The sequence below is a fragment of the Herpailurus yagouaroundi genome, unplaced genomic scaffold (genome assembly GCF_014898765.1).
Source record: "Herpailurus yagouaroundi ecotype Mexico unplaced genomic scaffold, PumYag 185, whole genome shotgun sequence".
NCBI lineage: Eukaryota > Metazoa > Chordata > Mammalia > Carnivora > Felidae > Herpailurus > Herpailurus yagouaroundi.
The window spans coordinates 21978226-21994635 of NW_024412416.1; the positions used below are offsets into that span (position 1 = coordinate 21978226).

At 46.9% G+C, this 16410-nt stretch overlaps 1 protein-coding gene across 1 annotated transcript in view; it reads right to left on the reverse strand.

Moving 5' to 3' along the window:
* Positions 1-15766: 15766 nt before the first annotated feature.
* Positions 15767-16410, reverse strand: part of OTUD7A (OTU deubiquitinase 7A) — a 386234-nt gene continuing 385590 nt past the window's right edge. Inside the window, exon 15 of the mRNA XM_040493910.1 lies at positions 15767-16409. Coding sequence (XP_040349844.1) covers positions 16089-16409 — 321 coding nt within the window. The 3' untranslated portion in view covers positions 15767-16088. The remainder of the gene's footprint in view (position 16410) is intronic.

Consider the following 16410-nt stretch of genomic DNA (forward strand, 5'->3'; position numbering starts at 1 on the left):
TCTTTCCTGCTGCAGGTGTTTGACAAACATGGGGGATCTTTCCATCCATTGTGGTCACAAAGTGGCTTTTGGCTGTTGCATCACTGATCATGGCCAAGCCTTTTTCAGAAGAACAAGAACCCTGCTAGAAGCTGAACTTCTGAGTGGTGGGAAACATTTCAACCTCTTATTGTTCATACCTGCAACCATCCTCCAAGATGCCTATGCTTATCCTGTGGTCTTTTACCATCTTTTCTTCCTAAGTCCCCTCCTCTGTTCGTCTGCATAACTGCTTGGGAAAGGGCTGTTGAGCTTTCCAGAAGCAGAGTACGTATGGCTCATTTACTCCTGATCCAGATCCCCAATGAGCTCTCATCAAGTGACCATGATACTTTCATTTAGATCTGGAAGTTCAAAAATTCAAAATGCAAATATGGACCTGATGAATGCCAGGATTCTGCCAAGGTAAAAGGGGCCCCAGGATGGCAAGGCTGTATCCACCCCTCTTCCATGGTGCTGTGGCTATCACACTAGGGCTCCTCAGGCACCTGTCTGGCCAGAATGGGTACAGGTGCTGGCCCAAGGACAAGAGTGCAGACAGCACACGTGTATCCTGCTCAGACATGCAGGGGGGCAGGGACGTCCAATGGCAGTGCAGAGAGGGTCATGCTGTCTTTCCATAGGAGGTGGGGACTGCAGTGGTCACACTCAACTTCCCTAGGGCTTCCAAGTGGTGTGTGTTACCGACAGGGTGCAGGTGATGGGTCTAGAGGGCATGGTCTTCTTTTCCTGCCTATTTCTGACAACCTCTATGACTGGCCTGCACCACCAGCTGCTGGACACACAGTCTCTCCTAAAACTCCTGGCTTCCCCAACTTCTGCAGGCATGTCCAGGACAAGCACAGACTTAGGGGCTCTACGGAGCTGCCTGCTGCCTGCCTCAGCTCCTAAACTGCTTTGTGGCCTGGGGCAGGCATTCTTACCTTCTCTGAGCTGTGGTTTCTTGGTGTACAAATGGCAATGGACAGCCCAAGCTCACTGCAGGGACTCCCCAAAGTCTTCCCTGGCCCTCAGACCAGGGAAGAAGTGGCTCCTGCTATAGCTGGCCTTGTCTATTCTTGTTATAGCAGTTTCTACACTAATCTGTAGATGTCCCTCTCTGGCCTTCTTTCTCTCCCATTGTGTGTGCTGGAGGGTGTGTGGGGGAGGGGAGGAGGCTGGTTATTTCATTGTGAATCTCCAACCTTTAGCCAGCCCAGTACAAAGCTGGCTCCCAATCAGTGTTCGTGTGAGCAGTGCACGAACTGCTGGAATTCCCCTTTACCCCCTTCTCTGTCTGATGCAACTCTCCCCTCCCCTGAGATGGCTTCCTTTCTGGGCAATCGCTGCTTTGTGAAGAGATGAGCCCCAGCACTTTGTGGAGCTCTTCCAGGGCACTCCCAGACATTCTCTGGGAAGTGAATAGTGGGTCACTTCCATTCCCTGGTGACAGCTACTTGCCTGGCTCAACTGGGCTCACAGAGGAGGGCTTCTCTTCTGCTCCAGCAGAAAAGGTCCCAGTCACATCCAAGAGCTAAGCCTCCGTGGGCATCAGGGCATGTCAGACAAAGGTCCTGACATCCAGGAGCCAAACGCCTATGCAAGGAGATGAGGTACATGCGAGGTTGCCAGCGCAGAGGGCAAGTGTATGTTCAGCCTCCAAGAGAAAGGGAACAGGAGGGAGGCATGAGGCAGGGGAATAAGATGGCACAGGTCTGTACAAATACTCTGTGGGGGTGTGACCAGACCCTGTGCTTCTGTGCACGTGCCTAAGGTGTGTGAACCCCTGGGCATACCAGGAGCAGACATCCATTTGGGCTGCCCCAGGTTGGTGGGGGCAACCATAAGGTTGTGGGGACTATTGCATGGGCATCAGAAAAAAAACAGACACAATATGTTCATATCTAGGGTAACCTAAACCATTTGCTGGTAGGATTGTAAAACCGCCCAACCTATTTGGAATGCTGTTAGGAAATTTCTAAGAATTAAGTATAGACTCATTCTGTGCTCCAGCGATTTTGCTACTTGTATGGATCCAGAAGCAATGAAAGCTTATATCCACAAAGTGTTCACCAGTGCTGGCAGCAGCTTTTTCATAATACCCCCAAACAAGAAACAACCTGGATGTCCATTAACAAGAAAATGGATACACAAATTGTGGTGTGGTCACATAATGGAATACTACTCAGTGGTAAAAAAAGTTACAGACTGACACAAAACAGTACACATTATGACTGCATTTGTGTGAAGCTTAAGAATGGGCAGAATAAATCCAAAGTGACGTGTACAATTAGCTGTTTTGTCAGGTGGGGGCATGCTAGGGAGGGCAGGAGGAGTCTCTTAGGGGTGATGAGATGTTCTGTATCTGGTGGTGACTAGGGAGGATACATTTGTCGAAAGTCATCCAACTGTACGTTTGACATTTGTGCATCAAATATACCTCAACAAAGTTAACTTTATTAAAAAACACTCCTGTTTGAAGGCAGAATTCCTTTCTTAACCAAAGAGTGGAGTCACAACTGTTTGTGGAGTTTGCAGATCTGAGCCACCTCACAGGTCTGCAACCCCTTCGCTAAATGTGAGCCAGGTGCCCTTGAGAAAAGACCACACCTATTACCCTAGTTGGATGTCACAAAAGTCCTCCAAACCTCTCCCGGGGGTCTGTGACCTTTCCCGATGGTGGCTGTGTCCTGGCAAATGTCTATTCCCATGTAATTACTGGGGGACAGGAGTACTTTATTCAGGACACTAGGTTGGCACTGGCTCTGAGTTGTCACTGATCTGGGGGAACTTGAAAATACCACTGTGGCCCTGCAGCAAGGTGGAGGCTTACGGAGGTCAGGTGATACAAAGAGTTTTGCCCTAAGTGTTGACCTGTGTTCGTTTCCCAGTTTCCAGTGCATAGTTGGAAGAGCTACATTTGGCTGTGGGCAGGGTGTCCGTGTCAGCTTTTCTGCCTTGGAGTGAATGCTCTTTTGGTAGGAAATAGGGTGAAGGTGAAAGTCCCCTCTCTGTGTTGATGGTAAATCAAGGGTAAGTAATTCTCCATCCTGGGGGAATCTCAGAGATTAGCGGTGCTATCATGGACTTGGGCAGTTTAAGGGAAGAGGTTCTTAATATAACCCCTTGTCCCTCACCTGTTTAACCTACATTGAAGACAAGTGCATGCTGGAGAAAGGCAGCTGGTCAAGGTAAACTTACAACTGATGGGTCATTTCATTTGCCACTGCTGTTCTAGATGAAACATCTTTTCTGGGCACTAATGGGTGACTTTGGTTCTCTATGTCAATGTATAAGATCCACCAGAAACAGTCTGCTCATGTCGAGGACTGCCAACAGCATGCTCTCCCCTCTTGCCTCAGGTTCCTGCCAGTTTTCCTACCTCCATAATAGAACTGGCAAAGATGCCACACAGAACACAGTGCTGGACCTCACTACTGACATCGTTACATTGATTGCAACTGCCCCAGTAAGACACAGAGGTGGGAGAAAATCCCCATAAATATTAAGAACCCTATTACCTTGATGACATTTCAGTGGACTGTACAGAGCTCTTCAGAACTCCCCAACAAAGTGAAAAATACATCAGTATACCTGAAAAATAAGCATGACACTTGCTGAGACTTTTGGATTTTGAGGGCAACCTATGTGCTATTTGGTTATGCTATCCCAACACATTTACCAAGGAATGAGTAAGGCCACCAGTTTTGAGTGGGACCCCTGGGCCTCATCTTCTAACAGACCCAGTGGTGCTCAAGTGTTCATGGCCAACAGCAGTTCTGTAGAGAACCCCAGTGAGCGAATCATAGTACAGACTCTAGTGATCTGGAACAAAGTCATGACCTCTTCCGCATAGAACTATTCTCCTTTCTAAGAAACAGCTTCTGGCATGCTGCCAGAAGATGTTGCTAAACATCTTACATTGGTTCTGGTAGGGGCTGAGCTGCTGACCAGGGGACATCAATGGACTCCATAATCCTGAGCTGCCCATCATAGATGAGGTGTGATCTGATCTACCCACCTATAAAGTCAAGCGCATACATCTGAAGTCTATCATCTAGGGGAGATGGTGCATAAGACGTTGTGCTTGAGAAAACCCAGAAGGCACATGTCAGTTGCTTGAGCAGGTGGCTCGGCCCCTGTGACATGTACTTCTGATTGCTGCCTCCTCTTCCTCACTCTGTGTCTCATGGGAAGTTCCTTAGGACCAGATGGTGGAGCAGGCCTGCTTTCAGATGGTTCTCTGTGATATGCTGGTTCCAGCTGAGAGCAGGCTATGAGAGATACAGCCCCAATCTGGAGTGTCCTTGAAAGACGGTGGGGAAGAAAAATCATCCCAGTGGATAAGGCTTCCACAGAACAAATGTTTTTCACGTTTCTGGACTGAACGACATCCAGGAGAATGAACCTACACTTAATGGTTCTTAATGGGATGATCCTCCTGGCCTCAACTTGGGGATATTGGCAATGTCGGGACATTTTTGATTGTCACATCTAGGTGGATGGCACTACTGGCATCTGGTGGGTAGGGGTCCACTAGGGATGTTGCTAAACTGTACCTTACAATGTATAGACGACAGTCCCCTACAGAAGAGAATTATCTGACCCCAAATGTCATTAACGGCACTGTTAAGAAACCCCATAGATGGCTCTCTCAGAATGTGCATAGGGCATGAAGATATTTGTGCCCCATGTTTATGCTCATTACAAGTACACTGTGTAGAAAAGACTGTCAAGAATCAGGTGGACAAGATGGCATGTTCTGTGATGCGAGCCAACTCTTTCACTGGCCATCCAGATGTTTGCTCAATGGGTCCCTATATAAAGAGACCCTGGCTGCAGGGACGGAGGCTATGGATGAGCACAACCACAGATTTTCTCTCACCAAGGCGAGCCTGATCACCTCTGCCAGAGTCACCTCTGACAGCAGAGATCAGCACAGAGCCTCCCACATGGCTTGATGGAGATGGCCAGCCAGACCCCTGGTGGCTTGTTGATTACACTGGACCCCTTCCATTATGGAGGGAAAACAATTTCCCCACACTTAGAATAGATGTATTCTGGATTCAGATTTGCTTCCTTGTCAAAAATTACCATTCATGGACTTGGCGGATGACTCGTTCACTATTATGGTATTCCACAGTGTAGCTTCTGGTGAAGAATGTTGGTTTTACAGCAATGGGATCATGTGCATGGAATTCACCTCCTACACATCCCATTGACCCAGAAGCAGCTGGTCTTATAGAGCTGTAGAATGGCCTACTGAAGATTTCGTTATGATGTCAGCAGGGAGACAACTCCCGGAAAGGTGGGAGTTCGGTCTTACAGGTGGAGTTTATGATTTGAATCAGCAACTGCCATATGGTGGTGTCTGTCCCATGGCCAGAACACACGGTGTGGGAAACAAGGGGTAAGTGTGAGAGTGACTCTTGTCATCGTAATGCATCCTAAACAGGAACCTATTCTTCCCTGCCCCATACCCCAAGCTCTCCTGGTTTGTAGGTCTTAGTTACCAAGGAAGGAGTGCCTCAACGCGGGCTACACAGTGGTGTCACTGAATGGGAAGCTGACACCTGGCCATTTGAGGTTTCTCAAACTACTCCATCAATGCAGAGAAGGGAGTTACCACACCAGCAGGGTGCCTGGACTTCATTATCAAGGAACACTTGAGCTGCTGCTATCCCGTGGGTGTCAAGGCGTTGATGTCTGAAATCGAGGGAGCTCTTTGGGGTGTCTTTAATGATATCCATGTCCTGAAATAAAAGTTAATGGTAAACTACAACAGGCAAAAGAAGGACTTGTGAGGATTGGGATCCTTTGGAAATGAAAGTTGGGGTTATCCATCTGGTAAAGAATCCCAACAAGCTGAGGTTCTGGGTGCAAAGGGAACAGGACTGGTTCCTGAAAGAATTGGGTTATGAATATCAACCATGGTCCCACAGCCAGTTATAGACATGATGACTATGGCAGACAGGTGTTTTTTCTTCTGTGTTCGGTGTGTGTGTATATGTGTATGCACACACATGCACATGTACACATACATGGATGTACACATACTTACATAATGCATGTGCCAAGGTAGAAGGACACACATACATGGAAGACTTGCTTTTTCCTTTTGCTTCCAGTTTCTCTTGGCCTCATCCTGGCAACAGCCCTTCACTTGGCAGCTACAGTTTGTTCCAATTTTGTTTCTCCCCCATACGGAGGAGGAGATACCATGTACCCTCTTGCCAGTGTGAACACAGCTCTACGGGGATCCTCCTCTGGACTACTGAAGCACCAGCACCACTTGGACAGCCTCCCTTTGCAGAGGGCTGAGGCCAGCTCTGTGGAGCTCACCCTCTCCCCTTGCAGCTTTGAACAACCTGGCCTCTTGGTCTTGATCCCCAGTCCCGTGCTGAGCTGCTTCCCACAGATGCTTTCGCCATATGACCTCTGTGCTCCTTTTTTGTATGTTTTAGTCTTCCGATACCTGTTCCTCCAGTTCCCCAATTTCTTTTTTCCTAAATAACTCATGGACTCCTTGATTTGGTTGGGGCTTTAGAGATCCTGTCTCTGAGTTCATTTTCATTTTAAGGATAAACAATACCTAGGGGTGCCTGGATGGCTCACTCAGTTAAGCGTCTGACTCTTGATTTTGGCTCAGGTCATGATCTCATGGTTCATGAATTTGAGCCACGCATTGGGCTCTGTGCTGACAGCATGGAGCCTGCTTGGGATACTCTCCCTCCTCTCTTCCCCTCCCATGCTCATGCTCTCTCTCTCTCTCTCTCTCTCAAAAATAAATAAATAAACTTAACAACAATAAAAAATAATAAACAACACCTGAAACTAATATAACACTTCGTGTTAATTATACTGGAATTAAAAAAAAAATAAGCAAAAATTGTGCAGAAAACAGGTCTGGAGAGGAGAGGTGTCTTTCTTAAGGTCATTGCAATTTAGGGCCTGAACTGGTCTTTCTGTCTCCCAGTGCAAGGCTCCCACACTATCCCATACAGTGCCAACAGAACAATCTGCCTTTTGTGTGGGATTCTCCGCCTATCCTGAGAGAACTGAGAACATCAGGGCCAGATATGGATGAGTTGTACTGGCCTTAACACTGATCCCAGGAGTATGAGAGGCCATTGGCCCAGAGAGTCCCATAGGCCAGCTGAGCGCCTTTGCTCTCCTTCCAACCATGCTAATTCACATGCCCATGCCCTCACTCTGACCCTAACCTCCCACAAGTGACAGGAAGCCTCCTGTGTCAGATCTCATGGGACAGACTGTGAACCCACTCTCATCCTCTATTCTCCCTGCTGTTGTCCTCTTGCATAGGTGGCCACCTCTGGCATATACAGGTTAAGAAAAATCACGTTGAAGGGGCGCCTGGGTGGCTCAGTTGAGTGGTCTTGATTTCAGTTCAGGTCATGATCTCTTGGTGAGATCGAGCCCGGAGTTGGGCTTTGAACTGGGCGTTCAGCCTTGCTTAAGATTCTCTCTCTCTGCCCCTCCCCTGCTTGCTCTTGTGTGCACACACACGCTTTCTCTCTCTCTCAAAAAAAAAAAAAAAAGAAAGAAAAAAAAAAAAAAGAAAGAGAAAGAAAAGAAAAATCCTGTTGATTTCATTCAGATAGAAAGTGTCATGATCAGGGCACCTGGGTGGCTCAGTTGGTTGTCTGACTTTGGTTCAGGTCATGATCTCATGGTTTGTGAGTTTGAGCTTCATATTGGGCTCCGTGCTGACAGCTCAGAGCCCGAAGCCTGCTTCAAATTCTGTGTCTCCCAGTCTCTGTCCCTCCCCCACTTGCACTCTCTCTCCAAAATAAATAAACATTAAAAAAAAGTGTCATGATCATTTTGAAAAGGAGGGAAATTCTTTCTCTTACCAGATGAAACAGTGGTAACTGGTTTACATCTCATCTGATTTAAAAAATACTGGTGTTAATGGATGCCTGATAGAGTCTTCTTTCTCTGGGCCATAAAGCTTTTCTTAGATATTATTTTGCCAGGAACACAGGGGTGAGCAAATAACTGGACCAACCAATGCTTTACAAACATGTTAATTTTATTGATTAGGGCATCAAAGCTTCTCTCTGTGTCAAGTAATGGAGAAGCCGTGTCACACGGATTACAGAGCTATTTTTACTTGAAATAATCTTTCATAAAAGAAAGAAATGAAATACAGTTCTTCTATAAAAAGTGCAGTAGTCATTACTGGAAGTTTTCCAAAATGAAAGCAAGATTTACTACATATTGCAAAAATTGGTTTAGTGCTTTAATACTTAATAAAGTAACAACCCGACCACCAAAGACAGCTCTTATAAGGGGTTCCTTCTCCAAGAATGGACCAGATGGAAAAGAATATTTGCATTGAATTAGAATGAACACTCCCAGGGAGGAAAGGGCTCTGGATAACTTGGTCAAAGAAACGGGGACTTATGACCCATTTTTGCCTTCATGTTTTCTTTTGTCCACAGTAATCAACTAAGTGCAGGAAAGAAAGCAACACGTTTCACCCCCATGTGGGTCAAATGAATCAAAACAAGGAAAAAGGGAAAGAAACAGGGGAACAACATTCACTGACTCCATAGGCCAAATGCATGTTTGAAGGAACCAAGCAAAAACTCTTCAACAACCCTTGGTTAAAACAAGACCAACTTATCAAAGATGATGGTGAACAGGCTTCAAGATCTGCAGATGAGGCCATGAGCAGATTCAGGTCAGCCTCCCTGCACCTCTAATAGCTCCTTTGCTGATGTGACAGAGGACCCAGGCTTCCCTCCTGTGTTGCATGGTGACTGGCTCTGTCAGAGGTGGAGTTTGCCATGTATACTGAGGCTCCAGGCCATGGCTGATTTCCAACCATGATCATGGTTGTTTTACTAGTTTTGGTCATAAATTAGTGGGAACAAGCTACCCCACTCCCGCCTGCCAAATTGTAATTCCAAATCAGGTGTTTGGATTCCATTCCATGCAAGCGGAAAGAATGTGTGGGAAGAAGGCAGACCACAGGGTACCTGCCACGGAGGAAGGTTTGAGTGGACCAAGGGGGCAGAGTCTGGGAAAGCTCGTGTTCTGAGTACTGGCACCAATGCGCCCCCAGCTTCTTAGGGCAGCAATGAAAGGGAAACTGTTTATTTGGCAATTTAAGCAACGGGCACACACATGTGGGCCCACTTACTGTGTGCTGGGCAGATGCGGAGGGAGTGTTATGAGGGCAACCTCACATCACCCCCCCCCATGAGGGACCCTAAGATATGGCACCCAGAAAAATGACAGCACAAATCATGGAAGAGGATTAAAGAGAAGGACAAAGCCTTTTAACCAGGCTATAGTAGGACAAAGGTCCTGTAAGAAGCTTGTAACAGTATTTTGCCGACAACTCTTAGAGGAAAACACATTTGGCCAAAGGACCTGGAAGTAAACACCAAGGTTAGGTAGTTGTGAAAATCATCCTGAAGGGGTGAGGAGGAACTTTCCCTCCCCTGCTGGCAGGTGAGGTCACCTAACTGCATTTGAGGGCCTCCTGCTCTGGGGGGCCAGGGCCAAGGAGGTGTGTGTTTGGCTCCGCAGGGTCAAGGCTCTGTCCCTCTAGCACATACCAACCAAAGATGGAGGGGGAGACTCGGAGGGGTCTTGGCTCTCTGCCCTGGCTGCTTCCAACTTTGTCGATCCAGTTACCCATGCCTGCCCCCGTTATTGTGCGTGACAAGCTCCTCTTCCTCTCCAGGCCTGCTTTCGGTGCACGAGAAGGGGACGCCCTTCCCTGAGCTGGGTCATTTGCTGCCACCTGAGTTTGTTATAGGAAGGAAGGCCTGCCTCTCTGGAGACACTGTGGAGGAACAGTGTCTGAAGGACTGATTATAAGGGATTCTCTAGGATGTCTCCATAATAACATCATGGAGGCCCACCACCATGTGCCTGACCATGAAGCTGCCCTGTAGGAACCACCCCCCGGCCCCAACCCGCCTTGCAACTTGTTCTAGAGAGCTTTCTGTAAATAGTTGAGTCTCATATCTGTGAGAGAGGGCCACCGGGCAGGCCTTCACAGACACATGGAGAAATCTGCCACAGTCAGGATGATTTGCTCACTGTCACATCTGGCATCATGGACCACAGGCTGGAGAAGTAGCCAGGATGCTTTATCAGCTAAAATTTTCCCCACTTAAGGAAAACAGTGGAATATGGATTTGAAAGGTTGAAACTAGGATTATTAGGCCTCTTAATAATTAGAAGACTAATTTCATTTCTTTTCTTCAACAAATATTTATCCAGTGACTAATATGGGTCAGGCACTGTTGTAGGCACCAGGAATACAGCAGTGAGCAAAACATATAAAAATTCCTGCCCACGTGGAGCTTACATTCTGTGGGGGTTGGAGGAAGGACATAAAATGAATGAGTGAATAATTCACATGTGCAGCACTCAGATGGCAGTAAATGCACAAAAAATGCACAGGGAGGTACGAGGGTGGGATGTATTGTCATTTTAAATAAATAAATAGATAGATAGATAAATAAATAAATAAATAAATAAATCAGGGAAGGCCTCCTTGAAAGTGACAGTGGAGCAAAGACTGGCAGGTAGTGAAGGGTGAGCCATGTGGTTTGGGGGAGAACATTCCAGGTGTAAGGAGGAATAGCATGTGCAAAGACCTTGAGGCAGGCCCATGCTGCAGGGGCAGAGCAGCTAATAACAGAGGAGGAGGTCACAGAAGTACCAGAATGGGAGTGGTCTTTGTAAGGACTTGACTTCTTCATTTAAAGTCATCCTCCACTGTTTATAGATACTGTCAAATAGCTGGTTTTACTAACTTGTCCTTATTAAATTAACAGGTTGCTTTGGTCTTGAGCAGATTCAACCTATCTCCTTAAACCAACTGGTATACTTCACCTTGTAAAGAACTGATTATATATATGTGTGTATACATGTACACACGCAAATACACAGATATATGTACACACATGTATGTATTAAGATGCTCTCTTGGGTGAATGAATAAAAATGCATTAGCAATGGGCATCATTTTGTACATACATAATTGGGGCCGGCGGGACTCTTTTTTTTTTTTTTTTGCAAGAATCAAACAATAAAAATGTAAATTTCAACTAATCACTTTGCAGAATGGATAGAAGCAGTAACATCACTTGGATTGTTTGGTGAGAGTGGCTTCTGTGTGGTCCCTGGGGTTAAGTGTTAAGTCAGCCCAGTTGAGTAGAGCATATTCATACCGCGGAGCCTGCACATACCAGTTATTTCTGAGGGTCCATGCAGGACATCTCCCTCTGTCTTCTGTACTGGGGGTGGAATGGTGAGAAAGGACTGGTTTTGGGGAATGTTGCTGACTGCATAACTGCTTACAGGTCATTTCACACATTGCTTGGAGCAAAAGTGAGAGTCTTCCAAAGTATTTGTTGTACCCTGGAAGTGCTCCTTGCTGTCCGGAGGGACTTCCTTGGGGTGAGTGGGGGGTAGTCATCATCATTCATGTCCCCCAGGTCTCTCTAGGATCAACTGTCCTGGACTCCACCCTGGGACCCCACCCCGTGTCAACAGGCAACACTGTCAGGGACACACTCTGTGCCCACAAGAATTGGCACTGCAGAGTGGGTGTGGAGAACGGGGGTGGTTGTAGATGGAAAGGATGACACTGTGCAGCCCATCTCTGCCCTGAAGAGCCACATCAGAATGGGGGGAGTGCAAGTAGAAAAGAGTTTATAGTCGGGACTGAATGGGGAGGTGGTGCCCAGGGGTCTCCAGAGAGCCACCACTTTAAGGCTTTTTGGAAGGGGGTGCCTTCTCCCTGGTGCCAGGAATGCCAGCCACCTCTGGGCCTTTCCATGGTGTGTCTGCCTTCAGGAAACAGCAGAACCAGACTAGCCAGAGCAGAGGCCACCTCAGCAGGCCCTGGGCGATGCCACAGCAGGTGAGGTCCAACAAGGCAGGGCTCGCTTAGCCATGGAAACACATTTTCTTATTTATTAGAAGCATTGAAAGAAAGGAAAAGAAAAAACACTGGAGGAGCTTATTTTGTAAAGTCCACACCATCATGAGGAAAAAGGAATCATGTGATAAAGAAAGAAATCCCAAACGTGCAGCAGATGCCTTCAGCTTTTACTCCAGGTCTCGTAAGTAAACACGGAAGACTCACATAAAATGGAACTTAATGCATACATGGGTTTGGCAAAGCCTGTTTTTCTCTTGAACAAATTTCCCACCACTGATAAGTACAGCCCTTTTAATTTTCTTAACTAATATGAAATATATTTTGATAGGTTAAGTTTATTTTTGCAAAGTAGAGTGGTTTGCAAAACAAGCTTGTGGATGCTAAGGGAGGGGTGAGAACCAAGTACACTGGGGGTAGGGGTGTGAGTAGAGAAACCTTTTATCTGGAGTCACCAAATTCCTGATGGTAAGCTACTAGAATTGATAAATCATTTTGGAAAATATTAAATTTGTAAAGTAACATCCAAACTTTTCAGAGCTCCACTCCAGCCACTGGGTGGTGACAGGTAAGAAAAAGTTCACAGTAACTTAGTGAATATAAAGTATTCATTTAAGAGGAAAGGTGCAGTACCAAAATCCATGGACAGAAAAAAAAAATCAAGCTTCCAATAAAGAAAGAAAACACATTTACATATTCCCACTTTCAGAGAGGATATGAACAAATAGCAAAAAGCACTTAAACTCAAGAGCCCGCAGTACAGAGCCCCTTCCCACCTATGGTAACCCTTCTAAGGGGACAACCCTGTGACAATATAAGGGCGCAAAATATTGCTCTGTGGCATATTCTGGAAATAATATAAAAATAATTTCTATGGTACAGTTTGAACTTGGCTTGTAAAATCTCAATGTAACATAGCATAAAATCTACAAACAGAATACACGTAAAAACACCTTCCTTTAACAATATATTATTTGAAAAAAAAATCATATACCTGGGTCTCGTGTGTGCGGGAAATGTGAAGTAAATTACTGAATTAACCTCCACTGGGGTTTAGAAGTATCTAGGATCCTTCTGGAAATTTGCTGTCACTTAGAGACCTCTGACCTTCCCGGAAAGGGAATTCTGGCTATATCAGACAAGGCCACTCACAGGCAGGGTCTGCCATGTACCCCGAGCCCAGGGTGTGTACCCCAGTGAGGTTCTCAGGTTTTCTAGAATTGGGACTCTCTTCCTTTTCTCCAGTGCCTATGATCCATTTAACCTTTCCCTGATCCACAAGAGGTCCCCAAGTCACAGAAGGATTTGAGAGGACCTCTTGGCCCACATGTAAACAATACAGCAGTTCTGATAGTTACTGTTCAGCCTGATAAACTAATTTGGTTTGAGAGAACTTTGGCTATGGACCTGATCTAGAGAGCTCTTTTGAACAACATGGAGTGTTCCTGGTGCACTGGACTAGTACATTTGATGTAACAGTAGGTTCTCTCACGATTTCAATACTGTTTAGAGGAAGGGATCCAGATGCCTCACAAAAGGAAACAGCTATTTGTAAACCATGTGGACAAGCACTCACAGATGCACTGGCAGGCCCAGCCACCTCATGACCACGCTAAGTTGGGGGCCTTCCACATGGCTGGAGAAGCCACCCAGAGCTAGATCTCAGGCTCTTATTCATGGCACATCTGTCAGATGGGGTGGGGAAGAGGAGACTTCGAAATTCAAGGAGATAGAATAAGTCACCATTTTTAAATAATACCTATGGATTGCACTGCCTAGTTTTGAAGGTTTTCCTCTGGTATTGCAATGGACTGTGTTTATTTTTCTCAGTTTGCCTTTTTCTTTTTTTTTTTTTTTTTTAACCATGGCATGAGAAAGATAAAATATTTGCATAGCCAGTTTTGGAAATTTCTGGTTGGCTGCTTTAACATTAAAAAATTAAAACACGAATATAATTTTACTTTATGCCTTCTTGTGCACATGAGTTTGGTTTCTAAACGCACAATTAAGCATTTTTGAGGCTGGCTCTCAACCTTCTAAAGTGAGGGGCTAGGGCCATGGCCAGTGTCTATATGTGATGCAATACTTCCTGTGACCTCAACTTTGGGTGGCAAAGCAGTTGCCTAGCAGGGCACAAAGAATCAGTCCAAAAAGCTGCCACAAACCCTCGTGATGAGAGATATTTAAAAAATTACTTTTTTTTTTCTGAGTAACAAAAGAAACCCCAGTAATATGAGGGACATGGATGTTAGTAATTACCACACATTGAAAGTATTGTTCGGCATGAAAAGTAAAACTTCCAAAAAATTTTTTAAAGATTCTATTTAATAAATAATTTTAAGGAACCACTTATGCAAAACTTGGATAAATTACTGAAAACCCCACGTGCTGTGGAATAATTAAAAACAAAAAGGAATTACAGGAGATACTCAAATTAGTTTACTATAATTCTTCAAACAAGTAAAAAAAAATCCCCTCCTTTTTAAAATTTTATTATTATTATTATTATTATTTTTTGCTGCTCTTTATGTCAGAGGGAAAAGCATCCTTTCTGGAGAAGGAGAAGCTGGCTCCAATGAAGAGATGGTCTACCTCCTGCATTTTCTGAGGAAACACCCACAGCAAAGCTGGGCGCTATCTCCTCTCTTTCTTAGGGTTATTAGAAAGCTATTCTAAGGCTCTCGAAGGTTTTAAAGTATTCTTTTGCTAGTGAGGATTTTACCCATCTTATCTGGATTTCTTGGAAACAAGATCTCTCTTTAGTGAGGCAGATTTAACTCCTCAGTGTCCTTGGCCAAGAATGGTATTCTCCAGAGGTAATCTTGGAAGGAAGAGGCTGCATATTGCTGCTCAAAACAGGGTAGCTAAGGACACATATTTTATTTTTTTCCTCAAGAAATGTAGGAGGCACCAAAAAAGGGACCACTCAGGGATGGGGCTGCCCCTCACCGTGTCATGGAGCCACAGGCAGGGTGACCCCTACCCTGCAGAGGGGACCCCAATGGGAGTGACGCCCCTTTACCTGGCTGAACCCAGACAGATGCAGGTGGAGGTGGGGATGGGCTTCCTTCCCGACTTCCCTCAGCCCCTTCCCTTTGGAAAGAGGCACAGGCCAGGTTTCAAATTAGCCTCGTTGCGGGGGGAGTGGGGGGGGCTTTACATAGTGACCAAAGGGTCAATCCCTTGCCTCTCTCCTGGGGCACCAACGATCACTTCCTAGGGGTGCTCTGGAGATAGTTCGCTGTGGAAGTGTCTTCAAAGAAGAAATGTGAGCAGACTGTCATCTTTGCTCATACATGGGCAATTCCAAATAGTGGTTTCAGAACCCTTGCGTTTTGGATCCGAGGTGTCTTTGGAAAGCTCCTGTCACCTCAGCTGCCCGGCACCGGGGGCCATCACTACCCCTCACCCCGCCCTGCGAGGTAGGTTGTTCGGTGCCCATCCCAGGACGCCTGCGGCTTTGATGGCAGTGTGAATGTTGCTCGGGCCAGGGGTGGGAAGGGGGGTGAGTGGGAGGAGCTTTTGCTTATGAGATGGAGGTGCGTATTCCTAAAGGGCCACCGTGACCACCAGAGCTTATCAGCGGGGCGGCACAGTGTCTCCTGTCCTCCGAGGACTCGGGAGGGGAAGCAGGTGTGAGCCCGCAGCACAGTCGCCACCCCAGTCCCGGGCTGCGGGTTTGCTTCTTGAACTGGGTGGTACCGACCGCACACGTGTGACCGCTACATGGAGGAGGCCAGTCCCTGGGGTGGGCCCCCCCCCCCCGAGAAAAAAAAAAAAAAAAAAAAAAAAAAAAAAATGTAAAACACTCCCTTCTAAAAACAAAGGGCTGCAAATTTCTTTATTTCTCTTATTGAGGAACAAAAATACTCTTGCAATGGCTATTGAGTTTCCACAGGTACGAGGCAGATGCTAGCTAGCACACCCACTTCCAACAGTATGACTTGTTTCCTATCCGTCTACTACCTGAGTGGCGTCAGTGTAGGTTCAGGCACCATTAGGAACGTTTGACCAAACACGTACACAGCACTGACAGAGGAGTCGCCGGCCTTCCGGTTGACCAGGGCATGTAAAAAAGACACCGACAGAATGGAAAAGAAATCCTTTATGGTAAAAGCTGGCGGAGCGCGCGCCGCACTCAGGGCCGGGCCCCGCGCGCCTCGCGCCGCCGCCGCAGCTCCTCGCGGTAGCAGTAGGAGCAGTAGTGCTCGGTCTCGGCGCGCCCGTAGAACGCGCAGTTCTCGCGCTGGCAGCGCCGCTGAGCCAGCCCCGGGCCGCCGCGGCCGCACTCACCGTTCGAGCGGGCGGCCGGCGCGTCGGCGTCGGCGAACTCCAGGCCGTCGCGCGCGGCGCCGAAGCCGTTGGTGTAGGTCTGCGACTTGTGCTCGGCGGTGCCGGCCGCCCCCGCCACGCCGGGCAGGGCGCCGGGCACGGCGCGCGCCAGCGACTCGACCGTGTTG